The sequence below is a fragment of the Myxocyprinus asiaticus genome, chromosome 18 (genome assembly GCF_019703515.2).
Source record: "Myxocyprinus asiaticus isolate MX2 ecotype Aquarium Trade chromosome 18, UBuf_Myxa_2, whole genome shotgun sequence".
NCBI classification, from domain to species: Eukaryota; Metazoa; Chordata; class Actinopteri; order Cypriniformes; family Catostomidae; genus Myxocyprinus; species Myxocyprinus asiaticus.
In genome coordinates this window covers 33,299,660-33,318,840 of record NC_059361.1, presented here as the reverse complement: position 1 = coordinate 33,318,840, position 19,181 = coordinate 33,299,660, and the positions used below count along the sequence as shown (strand labels likewise).

Genomic DNA, 19,181 nt, shown 5'->3' with positions numbered 1-19,181 from the left:
GGAACACACCTTCGGGACAGTTATGTGGATGAATCTACACGTTCTTTGTGTTTATTCCACCTATTGGCTGGAGTTCGTTTTATAGATTATCTTCTGTTGTGTAATTCTGTCTCACAAAATTTGTATAGAAATACCGGACTTGAGCAATCCAACGGCAAAGTTGTCGCGGTGGCTCTCGTTGGTGTACATGGACTGTTTGAGTTTAGAGGGATGGACGCCAGTTGGCACTGTCATGCACGGGGTCAATACGCACGTTTTTCTTTTTTCTGTTTGTTTGGTTTGGGGGGAAGTTTGGGGTTTGATTGTTGCACTAATGTTGGAATGTGGTCTTTATCATTTTATTTTTGATACAATGTATTTTTTCTAATATGTCAAAATGTAAAATGTTGGTATGAGTGGATTGTCTCTCTCCACATGGAATGTGAATGGGTTGGGGCACCCCATAAAAAGAAGGAAAGTTATTTCTCTTCTTGAAAGTAAGAAATATGATATAGTGTTTCTTCAAGAAATGCATCTTTCCCCGCAGGAAGCTTAAAATTTGGGAAGATATGAGGTGGACATGTTTTCTTTAGTGCTGGCTCAAGTAAGAGCAGGGGAGTCATTACACTGATAAGTAAGCATCTACAATTCAAATGTCTCAAACAGATTAAAGATAAATTAGGAATCATTGTTGTTTTAGCAGAAATTCAGGGGCAAAGTTTGATTTTGGCTAATATTTATGCACCTAATGCTGATGATCAGGGCTTTTTTTTATAGATCTTGAAGGTGTAAAAAAGAGGATAATTTTCTATCTGTTCCGGAGTGGAACTTCAATAAATTGCCCTTGAAGGTCTCTGCGTTGTTCTGTCTTTTCTGAGCGCTGAAGTAAAGCAGTTATTGTTAATTCACACATTTGATTCCGTTATTCATTTTATCTGACTCCAATTTTATATTAATCTGACTCCAATTTTAAATTGACCTCTAATTTATATTTAAGCTCTAATTAATTTCTGATTATTCTTTTAATTTAAAATTTTTAGGTTATTGATTACTCTAAATCCTCTTCTATTCATTGTCCTTTCGATCTTTGGAGACTTACGCCGGCCGTTATTAAATTACATAAACCTCCTGAAAATTGATAGCCAGTTCCGTTCTTAGTCAGTGGTTGTAGGGTTAACTAATATTGTCTGGTTTGGCTTGTCTCATAACCAGACGATATTGCCGCTTAGTCACGTACATACAACTTGCTAAGACGGGCGGTGAGCAGTGACTGAGAGTCTTTAAATGGCTTTCTCCTACCCGGTTGTCCTGAGTGGTTTCTCCTATATTAAAGCTCCAGTATGGTCTACCCTGGTCTAATGAAATTCAAATCCTACCCAGCTGTCCTAGGTGGTTGTCCTACTTGGTTGTCCTGAGTGGTTTAAATTCAAACTGAGAGTCTTTAAATGGCTTCCTCCTATATTAAAGCTCCAGTAATGATTTTGGAGGAATTCAGAATAAATCAAATAATAACAATTTATTTGTCAGGTAGGATATAAAACATTGTTGCAGAAATTCAAATCAAAGCCAATTTCACATGATCAGAATAAACAAGCATTACTAAAAAAGACAAGTCAAAGAAACATACCTGACAAATCTACATGCAGCGGTACAGCATGGGAGATCTGCTTACAAAACCCCAGAGCTTCCTGCCAACTTTCCTTAAATATCTAGACAGAATAAACATTGTGTACCAAATGGTATTATCCTTTGAACAATGAGTATTTGGGGGTGAATGGGTTCTTGACTTCCTGGGGTTTAACCATGTTAACATACAGGAGATCATTTAAATTGTAGGTCAAGGAGGGGGATAGACCTCCAGAATTATGCAGTATTTGGCAAAGACCTTATAACTTTGTTACCATTAGTTTTATCAACATGGGAAAGAGACCACTATACCAGTCGCACAGAGACCTCTTAAATGATATCAAACACATACAGTTGCATTCTTTGTTTTCATGGTATTTGTTATATTTTTACATATAAATCTTGTGTCTTGTGTTGGTCCAGAGCTGTTGAAGGGGAGAAGGGGGAGAGAGAAGGGGGGGCAGCAAGGTGATTTGCAATTTATCACACTGTGGTGATATTCAGGTGTAGATTTCAGCTTTTGTGAGAGAGTTCTATGACGTTGATTCTCGCAGAGTTCTTTGACTTTTACCGGAAATGGCGCCTTTTGGTTGTAGACATTCTGGTGCCAGCCTTACAAAGGGATGTTGCAAGCTGCTGGCACCCCTCATGATATAATATTGGGAGGAGACTTTAATCTATTTGATGGACTCAGTCTTTGATCATAGTGAAGCAAAAGTGTGTAAGTCCCCTAGAGCAACACTGATGCTTCACAGGATGAGTAAAAATCTTGGTCTTACAGATATTTGGAGACTTTTGAACCCATCTGTAGGGACTATTTATTTTTTCATCAATCCATAAGATTTATTTTAGAATAGATTTTTTTTTTAAATCTAAGTCCCTCAATTGGAAACATCTTAGTCTCAGATCATGCCCTGGTGAGTTTAGGGGTGTTGCCACATACAGAGAAAAAGATTTCATACAAAGGTGTACACTACAGTCTTCAAAGACAAAGGACAACTGACTCTAACCAGGACAGAAAGAGATGTGGAAGGCCCAGATGTACAACTAAACAAGAAGATAAGTACATCAGAGTCTCTAGTTTGAGAAATAGACGCCTCACATGTCCTCAGCTGACAGCTTCATTGAATTCTACCCACTCAACACCAGTTTCATGTACAACAGTAAAGAGAAGACTCAAGGGTGCAGGCCTTATGGGAAGAATTGCAAAGAAAAAGCCACTTTTGAAACAGAAAAACAAAAAGAAAAGGTTAGAGTGGGCAAAGAAACACAAACATTGGACAACAGATAATTGCAAAAGAGTGTTATGGATCTTAACCCCATTCAGCTTTTGTGGGATCAGCTAGACTGTAAGGTACGTGAGAAATGCCTGACAAGACAGCCACATCTATGGCAAGTGCTACAGCAAGTGTGGGGTGAAATGTCACCTGAGTTTCTGGACAAACTGACAGCTAGAATGCCAAGGATCTGCAAAGCTGTCATTGCTGCACATGGAGGATTTTTGAAGTAGTTTAAAAAGTTGTGAATTTGTTTTTTTCAAATTGTAATAGTAATTTTTCATGTTATTAATGTCCTGACTATACATTGTGATCAGTTGAACGCCACTTTGGTGAATAAAAGTACCAATTTCTTTCCATAAGAGCAAAATCTGTACATTATTCCAAACTTTTAGCCGCCAGTGTACGTTTATTTTGTTTGTACAGATCTGAATTAGGTAATACCATTGTATTGGACCATTACAGAAAAAACTCATTCAAATAATTGCACACTAGTGTCAGTCTGTGACCGGCTGTGCAGAAAACACTCAAGACATTAGCAGGAAATGTGTGTGGACTTTGTTATCAGAATGTCTGTTAGTCAAGTATTGTTCTAATATGCAGCTGCTGTCTGTCAGAATTCTTGTCCATGTGGTTTTATTTGCTAACTAACTGTGAACATGTTCTGTCTGTGATGTCAGTGTTCTGCTGAGTGTGGCGCAGGCATGCGGACACGCCACGTATTGTGCCTCACCAATTACATCAGCAGTTTGCCTTTAGAGAGCTGTGGGTTACAGCGCCCCCCAGAGGCACAACCTTGCAACAACGGCCCCTGTGAAAGCCGCACTGAATGGTTCACTGGAGCCTGGAGTCAGGTGAGAACACAGTGAGACTGCAGCGAGACAGGCGGCATCATCCACAGACAAACCAATCTTCCTTTAGAATGCAATTACTAATGCTACTTTTACATTGTTTTATATCAACATCAAATGGCGTTCGCAAACCATTTTAGGTCTGTGGAGTGTTTCCAAGTCAAACAGGATATTCAGTGAGATCAAATGTAGGGCAGGACTTGATTTTATTCATTGGGAATTGATCGGATCATTTAAAATCTCTCTAAATAACAGTTGGTTGAAAAATAAAGAGGACTTGATGACATCAGCCAAAAGGAAAGTTGTTTTAGAGGTGGAGCAAAAGATTACAAAGAGAAAAAAAATCTTTACAATAATGTGCACTGATGATGACTTTATGTGCACAATTAGATCAGGAATGTTAATCAAAGTAAACAGGGTCCATTTTGATTTCTTGTTGACTTGAGAGAATTGTATTTTTTGTGACTTTAACAGTATGTTGATGTTATAGATGATGGTTATTGGTCTAGTTTGGAGGTCTGTTTCTCTGAATGGTTTCTGGTCTTGTGTTGTCAGTGCTCAGCGGAGTGCGGCGCTGGCAGCCAGCAGAGGACAGTAGTGTGTTTGATGAAGTCTGATGAGGGTTTTACCGTCATGCCCCTTTATGAGTGCTCTTCTCTGGACAGACCGCTCAGCCAACAGAGCTGCTTCATCAAAGCCTGTGGAGCAAAGTGGTACCACACAGACTGGAGTGCGGTGTGTGAACCAAACACACACACACAACATACCAAAACACTTCATACTTCTTTTTAGTAGTGTTTGGTGTAGTAAGAGTGATGCGTGCCTCAGCAAACACGATTAATTACATACAGGAGACTATAATTATTATTGCTCATATATTATGTGGCCTTAACTCACATAATGGCACATAAATAGTTTCCAAAGCAACCATAAAATGGGCTACGAATACGTTGAAGGAGTGACCCAAGCCATATCTAGAGACCAGAATATTTAGATACGTGGGAATATTTTTTTCTTTACTTCAATAAATAACCACCTTGCAATCACCAAGAACACCCTAGCATCATGTCGGCAACTTTTACACAGTCAAAATGAATTGTGATTCTTTGCATACTGAATTGCCGATTGGTCTTTTCAGTCTTAAAATGCACATCTACATTATTTATATATTGATGGTATGTTTGTGTGTGCAGTGTTCAAAGACATGTGCGGGCGGTTACCGTCTGCGAGAGGTGCGCTGTCACTCTGATCACATGATTGCCAGTGACAGCTGTGAGGAAACACTAAAGCCGCATAACAAAGAGGAGTGCAACACTGAGCCCTGCCTGCCTCCAGTTGGTCAGTGCCATAATTAATATATAAAGAGAACACTTCATTTACATTTATTAATCTGTTGTTATATTATGAAAAGCACCGCTAGCAGTATAGGTGAATCTCATTGAAGTTGTCCTGAACATGTCTGGGTATATTAAGGACCATTAAATGTTTTTCATTGTTGCATTATTTTTACGACAATTAAACATTTTACCACCAAAAAACAATGATACATTATTTAAATTTTTAAGTATTTATGCATCATGTTGATATTTGTTGTCAAGCCATTAATTTATTGCTGATTACAGTAATGAGAATCATCATTGAGAGTAATGTGAAGTACAAAAAAAACTCAAAGTAAAATGTCCGGACACAGTACAGTAATGAGAATTGTGGGTTTGTGCTTAATTGTCATGAAAATAATGTCATAATACAAAACAAATATATATAATAGTCCTAAAAATAGGCTTCAGTTTCTTTATCATTTTTTTTATTTTATTTCTTTCATTTTTGGGGGGTGAAATGTGACCTGGGGTGTGTCTCATCTCATTCCCTAGCTCCCTATGTCATGAAATATTAGGCTATATTGTGAATATGAATTCGGGAACTGGCAAGAGTATTCATGCACTGAGTATTGGGACACTTATGACTCAATTACCTGCGACATGATTACGCGTTTGCGCTTTTAAACACAGCTGTTATTAATCAGCAACACCGCTGTACAAGTGACACTGTTGTGCATTTTTGTGGTAGATATTAAAATGTACAGTGTTATTACTTTATAAAAGATAAATTACCTAAATAAAGGAATACATATACAAAGGTGTATATATTTAATCTTTTTATAACAACTATAATATTTCAAAGATTGTTTTCCTTTCATTAACATAGTGGATAAAAAAAGGAATTCTCTTTTAAAGAAAAAATAAGGCCTGTTCATCATATATTTAGACTTGCTTTCTTCCTCTATCAACTTGAGAGACTTCAGAGGACCTGACAACATTTCCGGTAAGGGAACTGTCATGAAGCTGCTTTCGTTCTCTGGATTATGCCTTTTAATTAAACACCCCTTCCCTTTAAAATAAGGACAAACACGAATGCTTGGATTTATTAACTTTACTTACCATCCAGATGCACTCAGCGAGGCGGAGATGCGTGTTGACGCTAGATACCATTCATGTGGCAGATGCTGCGACAAACACAGACACACAAACACGCCATAAGGCTGGTGCCCCTGCTGACAGGGTAAGCACGTAGTGCATAAATGGCCATGGACTGTACTGATGCTGAGAATTATGACAAAGTCAAAGAGTCTATCCTAAAAAAGTACGAGATCAGTGCAGAGACTTTTCAGCAGAGGTTCCGCTCCGCAGAGATTCTGTCAGATGAGACCCCCCGTGAGCTCTATGTGTGGCTGAAAGATCACTTCTCCAAGTTGGTCAAGCCAGAGAAGTGCACTGTCCAGCAGATATCTGAACTCCTTACCCTGGAGCAGTTTATGAGACTGGTGAGCCCAATGTCGATGTGAATTAAAGAACACAATCCTGCCAATGCAGAGGAAGTAGCCAAGCTGGCCGAGACCTACATAGCAGCTTGCCAAGATGTCCAACGAAGCTTCGGCGGAGGAGTCAATGCTGGCCAAGGAAGTCTTGTGGTGAGGGTGGTCATGCCCAATATAGATCTAGCATAACTCATAACCAAGGTGACAGAATTAGCAAGCAGGAGGTTAGGTGCTACTATTGTGGTGAGACAAGACACACTAAGCCACTCTGCCCTGCTAGAAAATCCAAAAATTCTGCCCTCTGTTATGTTCCTTGCCCACAGCCACCAACTACTTCAACCCCTTGTGCCATTTTACAATTGCACCACAGACACACTGGTAAAATTATTAGTAAATGGCCAGTCTGCCAGGCCCTAATTGATACTGGTAGCACTCAGACACTAGTACACAACAGCTTGGTCCCTGAAGATGAGTTGGTAGATCAGGACCCAGTTTGCTGTGTATATGGTTATATTAGAGTGTACCCTACTGCTGAGATTTATTTGACAGTGAAGGGTCAAACTTTATTTTTGCCTATTTTACACCAGTTACATCATAATGTGGTAATAGGGCAAGATCTTCCCATTCTCAGTGACTTGGTGTCCCAGGTTCAGTCCTGTAGTTTTGTGACCAGAGCCCAGAGTGCTAGGTCAGATTTCAAAGAGTTGCCTTTTGCTGATGTGGAACTTGAGAAGAGCCCAGAAAAGAAACACCGATCTTGAAGGGAAAGGCGTAGGCTGAAGTTTAAAGGTAGTGGGGAGAGTAGGCAATCTGAAGAACTTAACCAACCAGAAGGGTCTTTTAGTGTGACCATCCCAGAGGACAAAGCCCAGCAGCCGAAAAAGGATGCAACTTTGCAGGGCTGGTTCCAAAAGGTGTCTGAGGTGGGTTAAGAAGTGAGCTGTCTCTTGTTTGACAGAGGTACAATATATACTGAAAAAATATATACTCTACTAGGTGAAGGGAGATGTAGAAACCCTAGGAGTCCTTGAGTCAATGCATCACACAGTTATGATACTTGCACATTCTGTTTCATGGGCAGGACATTTAGGCAAGCATAAGACCCTGGCAAGGATTGCAAGTCGTTTCAGTTCAGTTCAATGTAACAGAGTTCATTCGTACATGTACAGAGTGTCAGCTGACATCTGCAGTAGCACCAGCACATTTATTGCCATTGCCAATTACTGACACCCCATTTAGCTGTATCGGAATAGATATAGTAGGACACCTAGAAAGAAGTATGAGTTGGAACAGGTACATTTTAGTGATCTGTGATTATGCCACAAAATACCCAGAAGCTTTTCCCCTCAGAAACATAAAAGCTAGACAAGTAGCCAACTGCCTTGTTAAGCTGTTTTTCAATGTGGGGGCCCCAGGGAAGTTGAGATAGATCAAGGTAATAACTTCCTGTCTTTGATGCTAAAGCAAGTGTACCAACTGTTTGGAATTAGGGGGATTAAGACCACACTTTACCACTCTCAGACAATGGTTGTGTTGAACGATTCAACCAAACCCTACAGAGAATGCTACGCAAGTTTGTTACCTAGTCAGGAGCTGGTTACCTTACCTGCTGTTCACCTACAGAGAGGTGCCACAGGCCTCCACGGGTTTCTCCTCATTTGAGCTGTTATATGGTCGGCAGGTGAGAGGTGCATTGGACCTGCTGAACGAACTGTGAGAGGGGCCCTATAAGGACAAAAGTAACATGGTCCAGTATGTAATCCAGATGAGAGAGCGCCTGGAGGAGATGACGTCACTGGCCCAGGAAATCATGAAAAAGGCTCAGCAGATCCAGAATACCTGGTAGGACAAGAGTACCAAGGAGAGATCCTTTGTGCGAGGCCAAAAGGTACTACTGTTGCTGCCCAAAAACATGATTCGTAAGTTCGTGCACGACGTTGCTAGAAATTGGGATAAATGGCTCGACCCCCTGTTATTTGCAGTACAAGAGGTCCTGCAAGCCTCCACTGGCTTCTCCCCATTCAAACTACTGTATGGGCGACACCCACGTGGTGTGCTTGATGTATTGAGAGAGGCCTGGGAGGAGGGACCTTCAAATAGTAAGAATGAAATTCAATACGTTCTTGATCTTAGAGCAAAACTCCACACTTTGGGACAACTAACACAGGAGAATTTGCTCCAAGCCCAAGAACGACAGCGCTGACTGTATGACAGGGGAACTCAGCTAAGGTAATTTGCACCGGGAGATAAAGTGCTTGTATTACTTCCCACATCGAGCTCTAAATTACTCGCCAAATGGCAAGGACCCTTTGAGGTCACACGACGAGAGGGAGATCTCGATTATGAAGGTAGACGAACCGATAGAGGGGGGCGTACGTCAAATATACCACCTCAACCTCCTGAAATTGTGGAGGGAGGCGGTCCCTGTGACGCTGGCTATGGTAGTTCCCGAGAAGGCGGAGCTCGGACCGAAGGCGGAGACCACCTCTCACCGAGTCAACTCGCGGAGGTTGCCAGGTTGCAACAGGAGTTTGCGGATGTGTTCTCCCCTCTACCGGGACATACAAACCTCATCCACCACCACATCGAGACCGAGCCATGGGTCGTCATACGTAGCTGCCCCTACTGATTACCTGAACACAAGAAGAAAATCGCTCAGGAAGAATTGGATGCAATGCTCGATATGGGGGTAATAGAAGAATCCCACAGCGACTGGTCCAGCCCAGTTGTTCTAGTGCCTAAGAGCGACGGATCTGTACGGTTCTGTGTGGATTATAGAAAAGTCAACGCGGAGTCTAAATTTGATGCGTATCCAATACCTCGCGTTGATGAGTTGCTCGATCGGTTAGGCACTGCTCGATTTTATTCGACATTGGATTTGAGGAAGGGTTATTGGCAGATCCCCTTGACACCAATTTCCCGGGAAAAGACTGCCTTCTCCACACCGTTTGGATTACACCAGTTTGTGACACTTCCATTTGGTTTGTTTGGGGCCCCGGCTACGTTTCAGCGTCTCATGGACCGAATCCTCAGACCGCATTCAGCTTACGCCGCTGCCTATTTAGATGACATCATCATTTACAGCAATGATTGGCAGCGGCACATGCAACATCTGAGGGCAGTTCTGAGATCGCTGTGCCGAGCGGGACTCACAGCAAAACCAAAGAAATGCACGATTGGGTGGGTGGAGGTACGGTATCTGGGGTTCCACTTGGGCCACGGGCAGGTGCGTCCCCAAATTGACAAGACAGCGGTGATTGCGACCTGCCTGAGGCCCAAGACCAAAAAGGGGGTGAGACAGTTCCTGGGGCTGGCTGGCTATTATAGAAGGTTCGTGCCTAATTATTCGGACGTCACCAGCCCGCTGACTGATCTCACTAAAAAGGGAGCTCCAGACCCGGTCCAGTGGACGGAGTAGTGTCAGCGGGCATTCACACAAGTTAAAGCCGCACTTTGCGGAGGGCCGCTTTTACATTCACCTGACTTCTCTCTCCCTTTTGTTTTACAGAAAGATGCTTCAGACAGGGGGCTGGGGGCCGTACTCTCACAGGTGGTGGAGGGGGAGGAGCGCCCGGTGCTGTACATTAGCCGTAAGCTCTCGTTGAGGGAAACTAAGTACAGCACCGTGGAAAAGGAATGTCTCGCCATCAAGTGGACCGTCCTCACTCTCCGATACTACCTGTTGGGGCGGGCCTTCACCCTCTGTTCCGATCACACCCCGCTCTAGTGGCTCCACTGCATGAAAGATACCAACGCGCGGATCACCCGTTGGTATCTGGCTGTTCAGCCGTTTAAGTTCGAGGTGGTCCACAGACCGGGAGCGCAGATGGCTGTTGCCGACTTCCTTTCCAGGAATGGGGGGGGGAGTGGTAGGCAGGCCGGATGCCTCCCCAGCCTGAGTCGGGCGGTGGGGTTATGTGGCAGCGGGGGCGTGGTCAAGCATCTCTCCGGAGAGAGAGATTGGCACAAGGAAGGCCACGGCATCATATGTTGTTATGCAGATAATGTAATGAAGTGGGACTATCTAGATAACTATTTGTTTGTGAAACTGTGGAGTGTGTGGAACCGTAGACGACAGGGTGCTCAATTAAACGCGTACCTGAACCAGGAAACCTTGCTTCTTGCTTCCTTCTTCCACTGAGAAGTGTGACACCGTATTTCCCCTTTTAATTAAACACCCCTTCCCTTTAAAATAAGGACAGACACACATACTTGGAAATATAAATGTTATTTTCCATCAGTATGCACCCAGCAAGGCAGAGATGCACACTGGCACGTTGGAACTAGAAAACGTTCAAGTGGCAGATGTCACCATACACTAACATAGTGTGTGCCTCAGGCTGGCCACCTGAGCACTGAACAATTGGACATTCAGTCTATTTGACATCAGTGAACATTGTTTACCTCTAATCGGACTTGAATACATGGCGATGGCCATCTTGACAAACTCTTAAAAGACCCAAAATGGGAGGTCACGTGACGCCATACGAAGAGCATACATGTAAATGGCAAGCTCTGCGCACTTTGCTAGTTTTTTTATTATTTTCACGTTATAATCCGGTGAGATTCAATACACCCAGCTACATATTTGTTCTTTGAGGTAAACATGGCAAAGAAGTTAAAATCCATGGGCTCTGGAGACAGCGGAAAGGGAATTATCCGCTAATCCGCTAGAGACCAAGATAGACGTGGAAAGCATTTTAGAAAAACTGGAAGATCTTGAAAATAGGAGCCGACGAAATAACGTACGGATTGTTGGAATTCCTGAGCAAGAAGAAGGCAGAGATATGGTGAAATTCCTAGACGAGCTCTTCCTGAGTCTGCTCGACATAACAGGCCATAATCTGGAAATTGAGCGAGTTCACAGAGTCCCGGCTCGCAGATCTGCTGAGGGAGGCAGGCCCCGATCAATTCTGGCCAAATTTCTGCGATCATCCGATAAAGATCTCGTGTTGCGACAGGCGAGGAGCAAAGGAAAGCTTTCTTGGAAGAATCACAATATTTTCTTGTTCCCGGACTTAGATACAAGGATGGCTGCAAAGTATTTACGTGTCCCACTGTCCTTCATAGAAACAATGGGTGAATAAACCATTTGGTGTTTCTCATGTGAGTGGATTGACTCGCTGTACTTACTCTTGGCTGTCTGAGGAAGCTGAGCGCCATTTTTGTTTCTTTTTGTGTTGGTTCCGTCTAGCGGCTGGAGTTTGTTTTGTGGAATAACACTCCTTCAAGATACTTTTGCATTGACGGAAGATCGCTTTTACACTGAAGTTCCCGGCCAGATTGAGAATGGATACTAAGGATGGCCGCAAAATATCTACATGCCCACACAAAGGATGTCTTTTATAAAGTTGACGGACTGAGTAAGTCATAGTGTATTTTTTTTTATATGGACTCTGAGTGAATAATACACTCTTGACCATCCGAGGAACTGGGACGCCTGTTTTGTTTCTTTTTGTGCTGGTTCCACCAAGCGGCTGGAGTTTGTTTTGTGGAATAACACTGCTTCGGGACAGTTGTGGATAAATCTGTTCATTCTTTGTGCTTTTGCCTCCTGTTGGCTGGAGTTTGTTTTTGTGGAGTATTTTTGTGGGACATTGGAATGATTATGTCATCTGCTGCACTCATAAACAGCCGGCTCACTGAACACTTGTTTGTCTGTCCGAGGAAACTGAATGGCTTTATAACAGCTGGAGTTTGTTTTGTGGAGGAACACACCTTCGAGACAGTTCTGTGAGTGAATCTACACATTCTTTGTGTTTATTCTCCCTATTGGCTGGGGTTTGTTTTACAAAGTATTTTCTGTTATGTAATTTTGCCTCACAAAATTTACGCAGAAGCACCGGATTTGAGCAATCCAATGGCAAAGTTGTCGCGGGGGCTCTCAAGGCGTATATGGACTCTTTGAGTTTAGAGGGATTGACGCCGGTTGGCACTGTCGTGCGTGGGGTTAATGCACACATTTGTCTTTTTTCTGTTTGTTTTGTTCGGGGGGAAGTTCGGGGTTTGATTGTTGCACTAATGTTGGAATGTGGTCTGTATAATCTTGTTTTTGACACACAGTTTATTTTTCTATTATACCAAAATGTCAAATGTTAATATGAGTAGGTTGTCTTTCTCCACGTGGAATGTGAATGGGTTGGGGCACCCCATAAAAAGAAGGAAGGTTATTTATTTTCTGAAGCGTAAGAAGTGTGATATAGTGTTTCTTCAAGAAACACATCTTTCCTCGCAGGAAGCTGAAAAAATTGGGAAGATATGGGGTGGGCATGTTTTCTTTAGTGCTGGCTCAAATAAGAGCAGGGGAGTCATTACATTGATAAGTAAACATATACAATTCAAATGTCTCAAATAGATTAAAGATAAATTAGGAAGAGTCATTATCATTTTAGCAGACATACAGGGGCAAAGGTTGTTTTTGGGTAATATATATGCTCCTAACGCTGATGATCAGGGCTTTTTTATAGATCTTGAAGGGATGTAACAAGCCGCTGGCACCCCTCATGATATAATATTGGAAGGAGACTTTAATCTTTTGATGGACTTAGTCCTTAGCCCCCTTGAGCAACATTGATGCTTCACAGGATGTGTAAAAATCTTGGTCTTGCAGATATTTGGTGACTTTTGAACCCATCTGGTAGGGACTATACATTTTCAGTCCATAAGATTTATTCTAGAATATTTTTTTTTTATATATCTAAGTCCCTCATTTCATCTGTTGTGGATTGCTCAACTGGAAACATCTTAGTCTCAGATCACGCCCTGGTGAGTTTAGAGATGTTGCCACATACAGAGAAAAAGAAATTATATAGTTGGCACTTTAATGTATCCCTTTTGCAAAATCCTGATTTCCAACAAATGATAAAGACTGAAATCAATGTTTATATGGAGACCAACTGGTCCTCAGTATCCTCTGTGGGCGTGGCTTGGGAGGCACTTAAGGCGGTTCTTAGTGGTCGGATCATACAGTATGCCTCATTCATCAAAAAATCCAAAGCACGAGAACTGGGAGGGATTATTAAAAGTGCAGAGGTAGAGCTGAACGCCGAATGTCGTCTGATGGCCTCAAATGAAATTACAGATATAATACTATTTTGTCGCAGAAAGTGGAGTTTTGGTTATTCAGGGCAAGACAGTCATACTTTGAGTTGGGTGACAAAGCAGGGAAGCTTTTGGCTAGATAAATAAAGCAGAGCGAGTCTTTTTCTACCATTCCCTCAGTGAAATCTGCTGGTGGTGAAATTTTTAACTCGGCCATTGATAATAATAATACCTTTAAAGAGTTCTATCTTGATCTTTATTGTTCCACATCTTCATCTACTGATGAAGATATTAGAAACTTTGTGGAACTATTAGAACTCCCTAAACTGACAACCGAGCAAAAACAATTCTCTTGATTCTGAGATAACCTTGGAGGAGCTTGATGAGGTAATTAAGGCCCTGCCTACTGGCAAGGCTCAGGGGCCAGATGGCTTTGCAGCTGAATTTTTTAGATCTTATGCTACAGAACTGGCTCCACTTTTGTTAGAAGTTTGTATGGAATCTTTAAGAATGGAAAGCTTCCTCCAACCATGACACAAGCCCGGATCAGTCTGATTCTTAAAAAACACAAAGATCCAAGCGAGTGTAAAAGTTACCGTCCAATTTCCCTGATCCAGCTAGATGTAAAAATTTTGTCCAAAATTCTGGCTAACAGATTAAGTAAAGTTATGACATCTCTTATACATACAGATCAGGTGGGGTTTATTCGGGGCCGCAGCTCTTCTGATAACATTAGATGTTTTATCAATATCATGACAAATGATCAGACTCCAGTCGCGGCCATCTCACTTGACGCCAAAAAGGCGTTTGATATGGTAGAATGGGATTATCTTTTTAAGATTTTGGAAATATATGGGTTCGGAAATACTTTAATTGGATGGATTAAGTTACTTTATAGACACCCGGTAGCGGTGGTACAAACAAATGGATTCATTTCAGATTATTTTACTCTGAATAAGGGCACTCGGCAGGGTTGCCCTCTTTCCCCATTATTGTTCTGTCTTGTCCTGGAACCATTAGCAGCTGCGATAAGAAAGGAGGATGATTTTCCAGGTGTGACAGCGGGAGGTGTGGCGCATAAGCTTTTACTTTACGCAGATGATATTTTATTATTCGTCTCCAACCCCACTAGATCTATGCCTTGCCTCCACAGAATTATCAATTCCTTTTCTAAATTTTCGGGATACAGAGTTAATTGGTCTAAATCCGAAGGTTTGGCTCTGACTGCGTACTGCCCAGTAACGGCTTTTCAGCCGGGCACCTTTCAATGGCCCAAACAGGGCATTAAGTATTTGGGTATTTTATTCCCAGCAAATTTATGCCATCCCAGTTAATTTAGACCCTTTTATAAAAAGGTTTTCAAGTGATGTGGGCAGGTGGGCTTCATTACATTTATCTATGATTGGGAAGGTTAATGTTATTAAAATGAATTGTATTCCAAAATTCAACTACCTGCTACAATCTCTCCCTGTAGATGTCCCCCTCTCTTATTTCAAACAATTTGATAGCATAGTGAAGTCCTTTATTTGGAATGGTAAGCATACCAGGTTACATTTCAATAAGTTACATAGGCCGATTGACAAAGGTGGGCTAGGCCTACCCAAGATTTTGTTTTATTATTATGCATTCGGTCTCAGACATTTGGCTCATTGGTCGCTTCCACCTGACAGAGCCCCTCCCTGGTTTCATATTGAACAGGAAGTCCTTACCCCTGTTTCGCCATTGCAAAGCCTTTCGATCAAACTAACCGGAGAGGTGAAGTCACACCCTGTTATCTCGCATTTGCATGCGGTATGGACAAAAGTGTCCAGAGTGTTTAATTCTGACATTTATTTAAATGTAGCCTCGAGCATATGGCTGAACCCTAAATTACATATTAATAAGTCCCCTTTCTGTTGGTCAGAGTGGATTGGGAGGGGGGTTACTACACTCGGTGACCTATATGAGAGTGGAGTGTTGAGATCTTTTGATAATTTGGTTCAGCATTTTAAGATTCCTAGATCCCAGTTCTGTACTATATTTGGGAGTAGCGTACACCCCCCTAAAGTGGCAGATACTCTGGGAGAGGTGATTACTGCTTTTGGAAAAAGGTCATGAAGCATCAGTGTATTACTCCCTGTTAATTCAGAGTCTGGGGGATGGAGCTTCGTCTTTTCTCAAGAGATTATGGGAGAAGGATTTAAACCTGGTATTGGAGGAGGGAGTGTGGGCCAGGATCCTAAAAAGCATCAAGTCTGCATCTAGAGGTGCAAGGGTTTGCCTTATGCAATTTCAGATTTTACATAGAGTCTATTGGACCCCCTCTAGATTGCATAGGCTTGGTCTTAAAGACACACCCACCTGCTGGGGATAGTGAGGGTTAAATATTGATTCTGTATGTATATGTTTTGCTGTTCTTTATTTAATAGATGAATCAATAAAAAATGTTAATCACAAGAAACAAACCAAAAGGACTTTAATTATAATTTGGACAACTTAGTGCAACATAGTAATGGGGAGGTATCAAGTATGGTGAATGGGGGTTGGTTGTGTTTTTAAATTATTTGTGCTTTTGTAAGCTAAATTTTCTGCATGTGTTGATTTAAGATAATTGGTTATTTTTGGCTGTATGTAGATGTGAAAATTGTCTTTCAAACATTCCCTTGTGAATTTTGTATTATGATGCCTGGAAGGATGGTAGTGTCCATGAGTATAAATATCCACAAGGGGGAACTTCTAGTCAGTCTTTAACTGATGTTCAATGAATGATGTGGTTGTTGTACACAGATGAGCCAAAACATTATGATCACCTGCCTAAAATGGTGTTGGTCCTCCGCGTGCCACTAAAACAGCGCCGACCCACCGAGGCATGGACTCTACAATACCCCTGAAGATGTCCTGTGGTATCTGGCACCAAGACATTAGCAGCAGATCCTTCAAGTCCTGTAAGTTGTGAGGTGGAGCCGCCATGGATCGGACTTGCTGGTCCAGCACATCCCTCAGATTGAGATTTGGGGAATTTGGAGGCCAGGGCAAGACCTGTAACTCTTTATCATGTTCCTCAAACCATTCCTGAACAATGTGTACAGTGTGGCAGGGCGCAGTCTTGCTGAAAGAGACCACTACTATCAGTGAATACCATTGCCCTGAAGGGATGTACCTGGTCTGCACTGATGTTTAGGTAGGTGGCACGTCAAATTGACGTCCACATGAATTTCGAGACCCAGGGATTCCCAGAAGAACATTGCCCAGAGCATCACTCTTTGTGTGTTTTGACACATTCCTCCCATAACCATCATTAAAATTTTCTGTGGCTTGTGCCACAGTAGACCTTCTGTTGTTTCGGACCGGACGCATCACTGAGCTTTGACTGAGGCCTAACACCCTGTCGCCGGTTTGTGGTTTGTCCCTCACTGGACCTCTGTCGGTAGGTACTCACCATTGCTGACCGGAAGCACCCCACAAACCTTGCCGTTTCAGCGATGCTCTTACCCAGTCGTCTGGCCATTACAATTTGGCCCTTGTCAAATTCGCTCAGGTCTATACTTCTGCCCATTTCTCAACACATTGACAACGAGAACTGATAGTTCGCTTACCATCTAATCTACCCTAATCTTGCCACTATTTTTTGCACTTCTCACTGTTCACTGACTTGGAATGAAAATAATATACTGGCATTCAAACGTCCTCCATACTCTTGTGCTGCATTTGGAACGCACAGCCATTCAAACCGTAAATGGAACATGATAAGCAATGATGCTCCCTGATTTTTACGGAGCATTTTGGGCATTTTTAGGGAGTGAATGTTTTAAGTGCACTGGAACGATTATGTGACTTGGTCAGCCCTAGAAATGGCTGACTCCCTGACCAGTGTACTGACTACTGAACTAGGGAGCTGGATGAGATGCACACCTTGACACATTTTCATAAGATAACTCATGTATATGTCTAAGTTTAATGTCTAAGTTTTTTTGTTGTTGCTATTGTTTTTTTCAGATGAAAATTGTCAAGATAAATATTTCAACTGTAATGTGGTGGTCCAGGCACGTCTCTGCGTTTATGACTACTATAAGATGGCATGTTGTGCTTCCTGCACACGTGTGGCACAAAAGAATTCAGGAAACTGGAGACACACATAGAACAACTTCCTGCGGATGTACCATCACTATCGCATCGCATCACTGCACAGTAACAGACCTGAGTGCAGGTGAAATGCATCAGTTGATATCAGTGATTCTTTTGAAGAACAAGACAGAAATTCCTGAAGGAGTGACTTTATAAGAGGGGAATACAGACTCGCCGTTTATCACTAATTCTCTTTGGACAGGAGAAATGCTGAACTGTATGGCCTGTGGCCTCAGCATATAATGACAGTATGGGAGGATGTTTACATTGACAACAACTCATATGGTGCTTCAGCTGGAATACAATTTGAAGAAGGAACACATTTGTATTAGAAACAGAACATTTGAAACTAAAGATGCACAGTGTGTGCCGTCAGTGGTCACACTACAGAGGGAAGTATTTTAGATCAGTTTAGCTCACCTGAGAGTTCTCTGACCGCAAGAACACATGATGATGCTCATATCTCAGTAGTGCAGAAAACAAGACCCATGTACACTGTAAAGTTTAAAGAGTAATAGGCACATTTAAAGGAACAGTTTACCCCAAAATGTAAATTCTCTCATCATTTACTCACCCTCATGCCATCCCAGATGTGTATGACTTCATTTCTTCTGCTGAACACAAAGAAAGATTTTTAGAAGAATATTTCAGCTCTGTAGGTCTTCACAATGCAAGTGAATGGTGACCAAAACTTTGAAGCTCCAAAAATCACATAAAGGCAGCAAAAAAGTAATCCATAAGACTCCAGTGGTTTAATATATGTCTTCTGATGCAATATGATAGGTGTGGGTGAGAAATAGATCAATATTTAAGTCCTTTGTTTACCATAATCTCCACTCTCACTTTCAAAATGTGAAAGTGGAGATTAATAGTAAAAAAATGACTTAAAGGAATCACAACATATCTATATTTAAGTCATTTTTGGAGCTTGACAGGTCTGGTCACCATTCACTTGTATTGTATGGACCTACAGAGCTGAGATATTCTTTTAAAAATCTTGTGTTCAGCAGAAGAAAGAAAGTCATACACGTCTGGGATGGGATGAGGGTGAGTAAATAATGAGTGAATTTTCATTTTTGGGTGAACTATGCCTTTAAATGTATTATCACCCAAGTAAAAAGTAAATCACCCAAATTATATTTTTGTGTGTCTAAGAAATACAGGAAAACCTGCAATGGTTGAGATAGTGATAACCATAGCAACGGTTTGGCATCTTGGCAACGTGTATGTCGACAGGCTAACCCATTTGATGTTTGATATATATTAAAGAAATATTAGTGGCCAGTGACATCTCGTCCAAAAGTTTTAATTTACCATTAAATATGTATCTTGCAGCTTTTAAATAACATGCTCTCTCTGGACTGTAATGTATATATTACCCTTAGACCACTGGACTGATGGGAGAAACTACAGTGTAGAGAAACAGTATCAAACTTTGCGAATGATTCCAGACTCATACCTCAGACTCTGTGGTTTTGTAGAAATACA

At 41.8% G+C, this 19,181-nt stretch overlaps 1 protein-coding gene across 1 annotated transcript in view; it reads left to right on the top strand.

The window, feature by feature from the left end:
- Positions 1 to 18,271, top strand: part of LOC127455796 (thrombospondin type-1 domain-containing protein 4-like) — a 54,905-nt gene extending 36,634 nt beyond the window's left edge. The window contains exons 15-18 of the mRNA XM_051723931.1: positions 3,563 to 3,736; positions 4,289 to 4,468; positions 4,927 to 5,071; positions 17,565 to 18,271. Of these exons, the coding sequence (XP_051579891.1) occupies positions 3,563 to 3,736; positions 4,289 to 4,468; positions 4,927 to 5,071; positions 17,565 to 17,707 (642 nt within the window). The 3' untranslated portion in view covers positions 17,708 to 18,271. The remainder of the gene's footprint in view (positions 1 to 3,562; positions 3,737 to 4,288; positions 4,469 to 4,926; positions 5,072 to 17,564) is intronic.
- Positions 18,272 to 19,181: the final 910 nt, after the last annotated feature.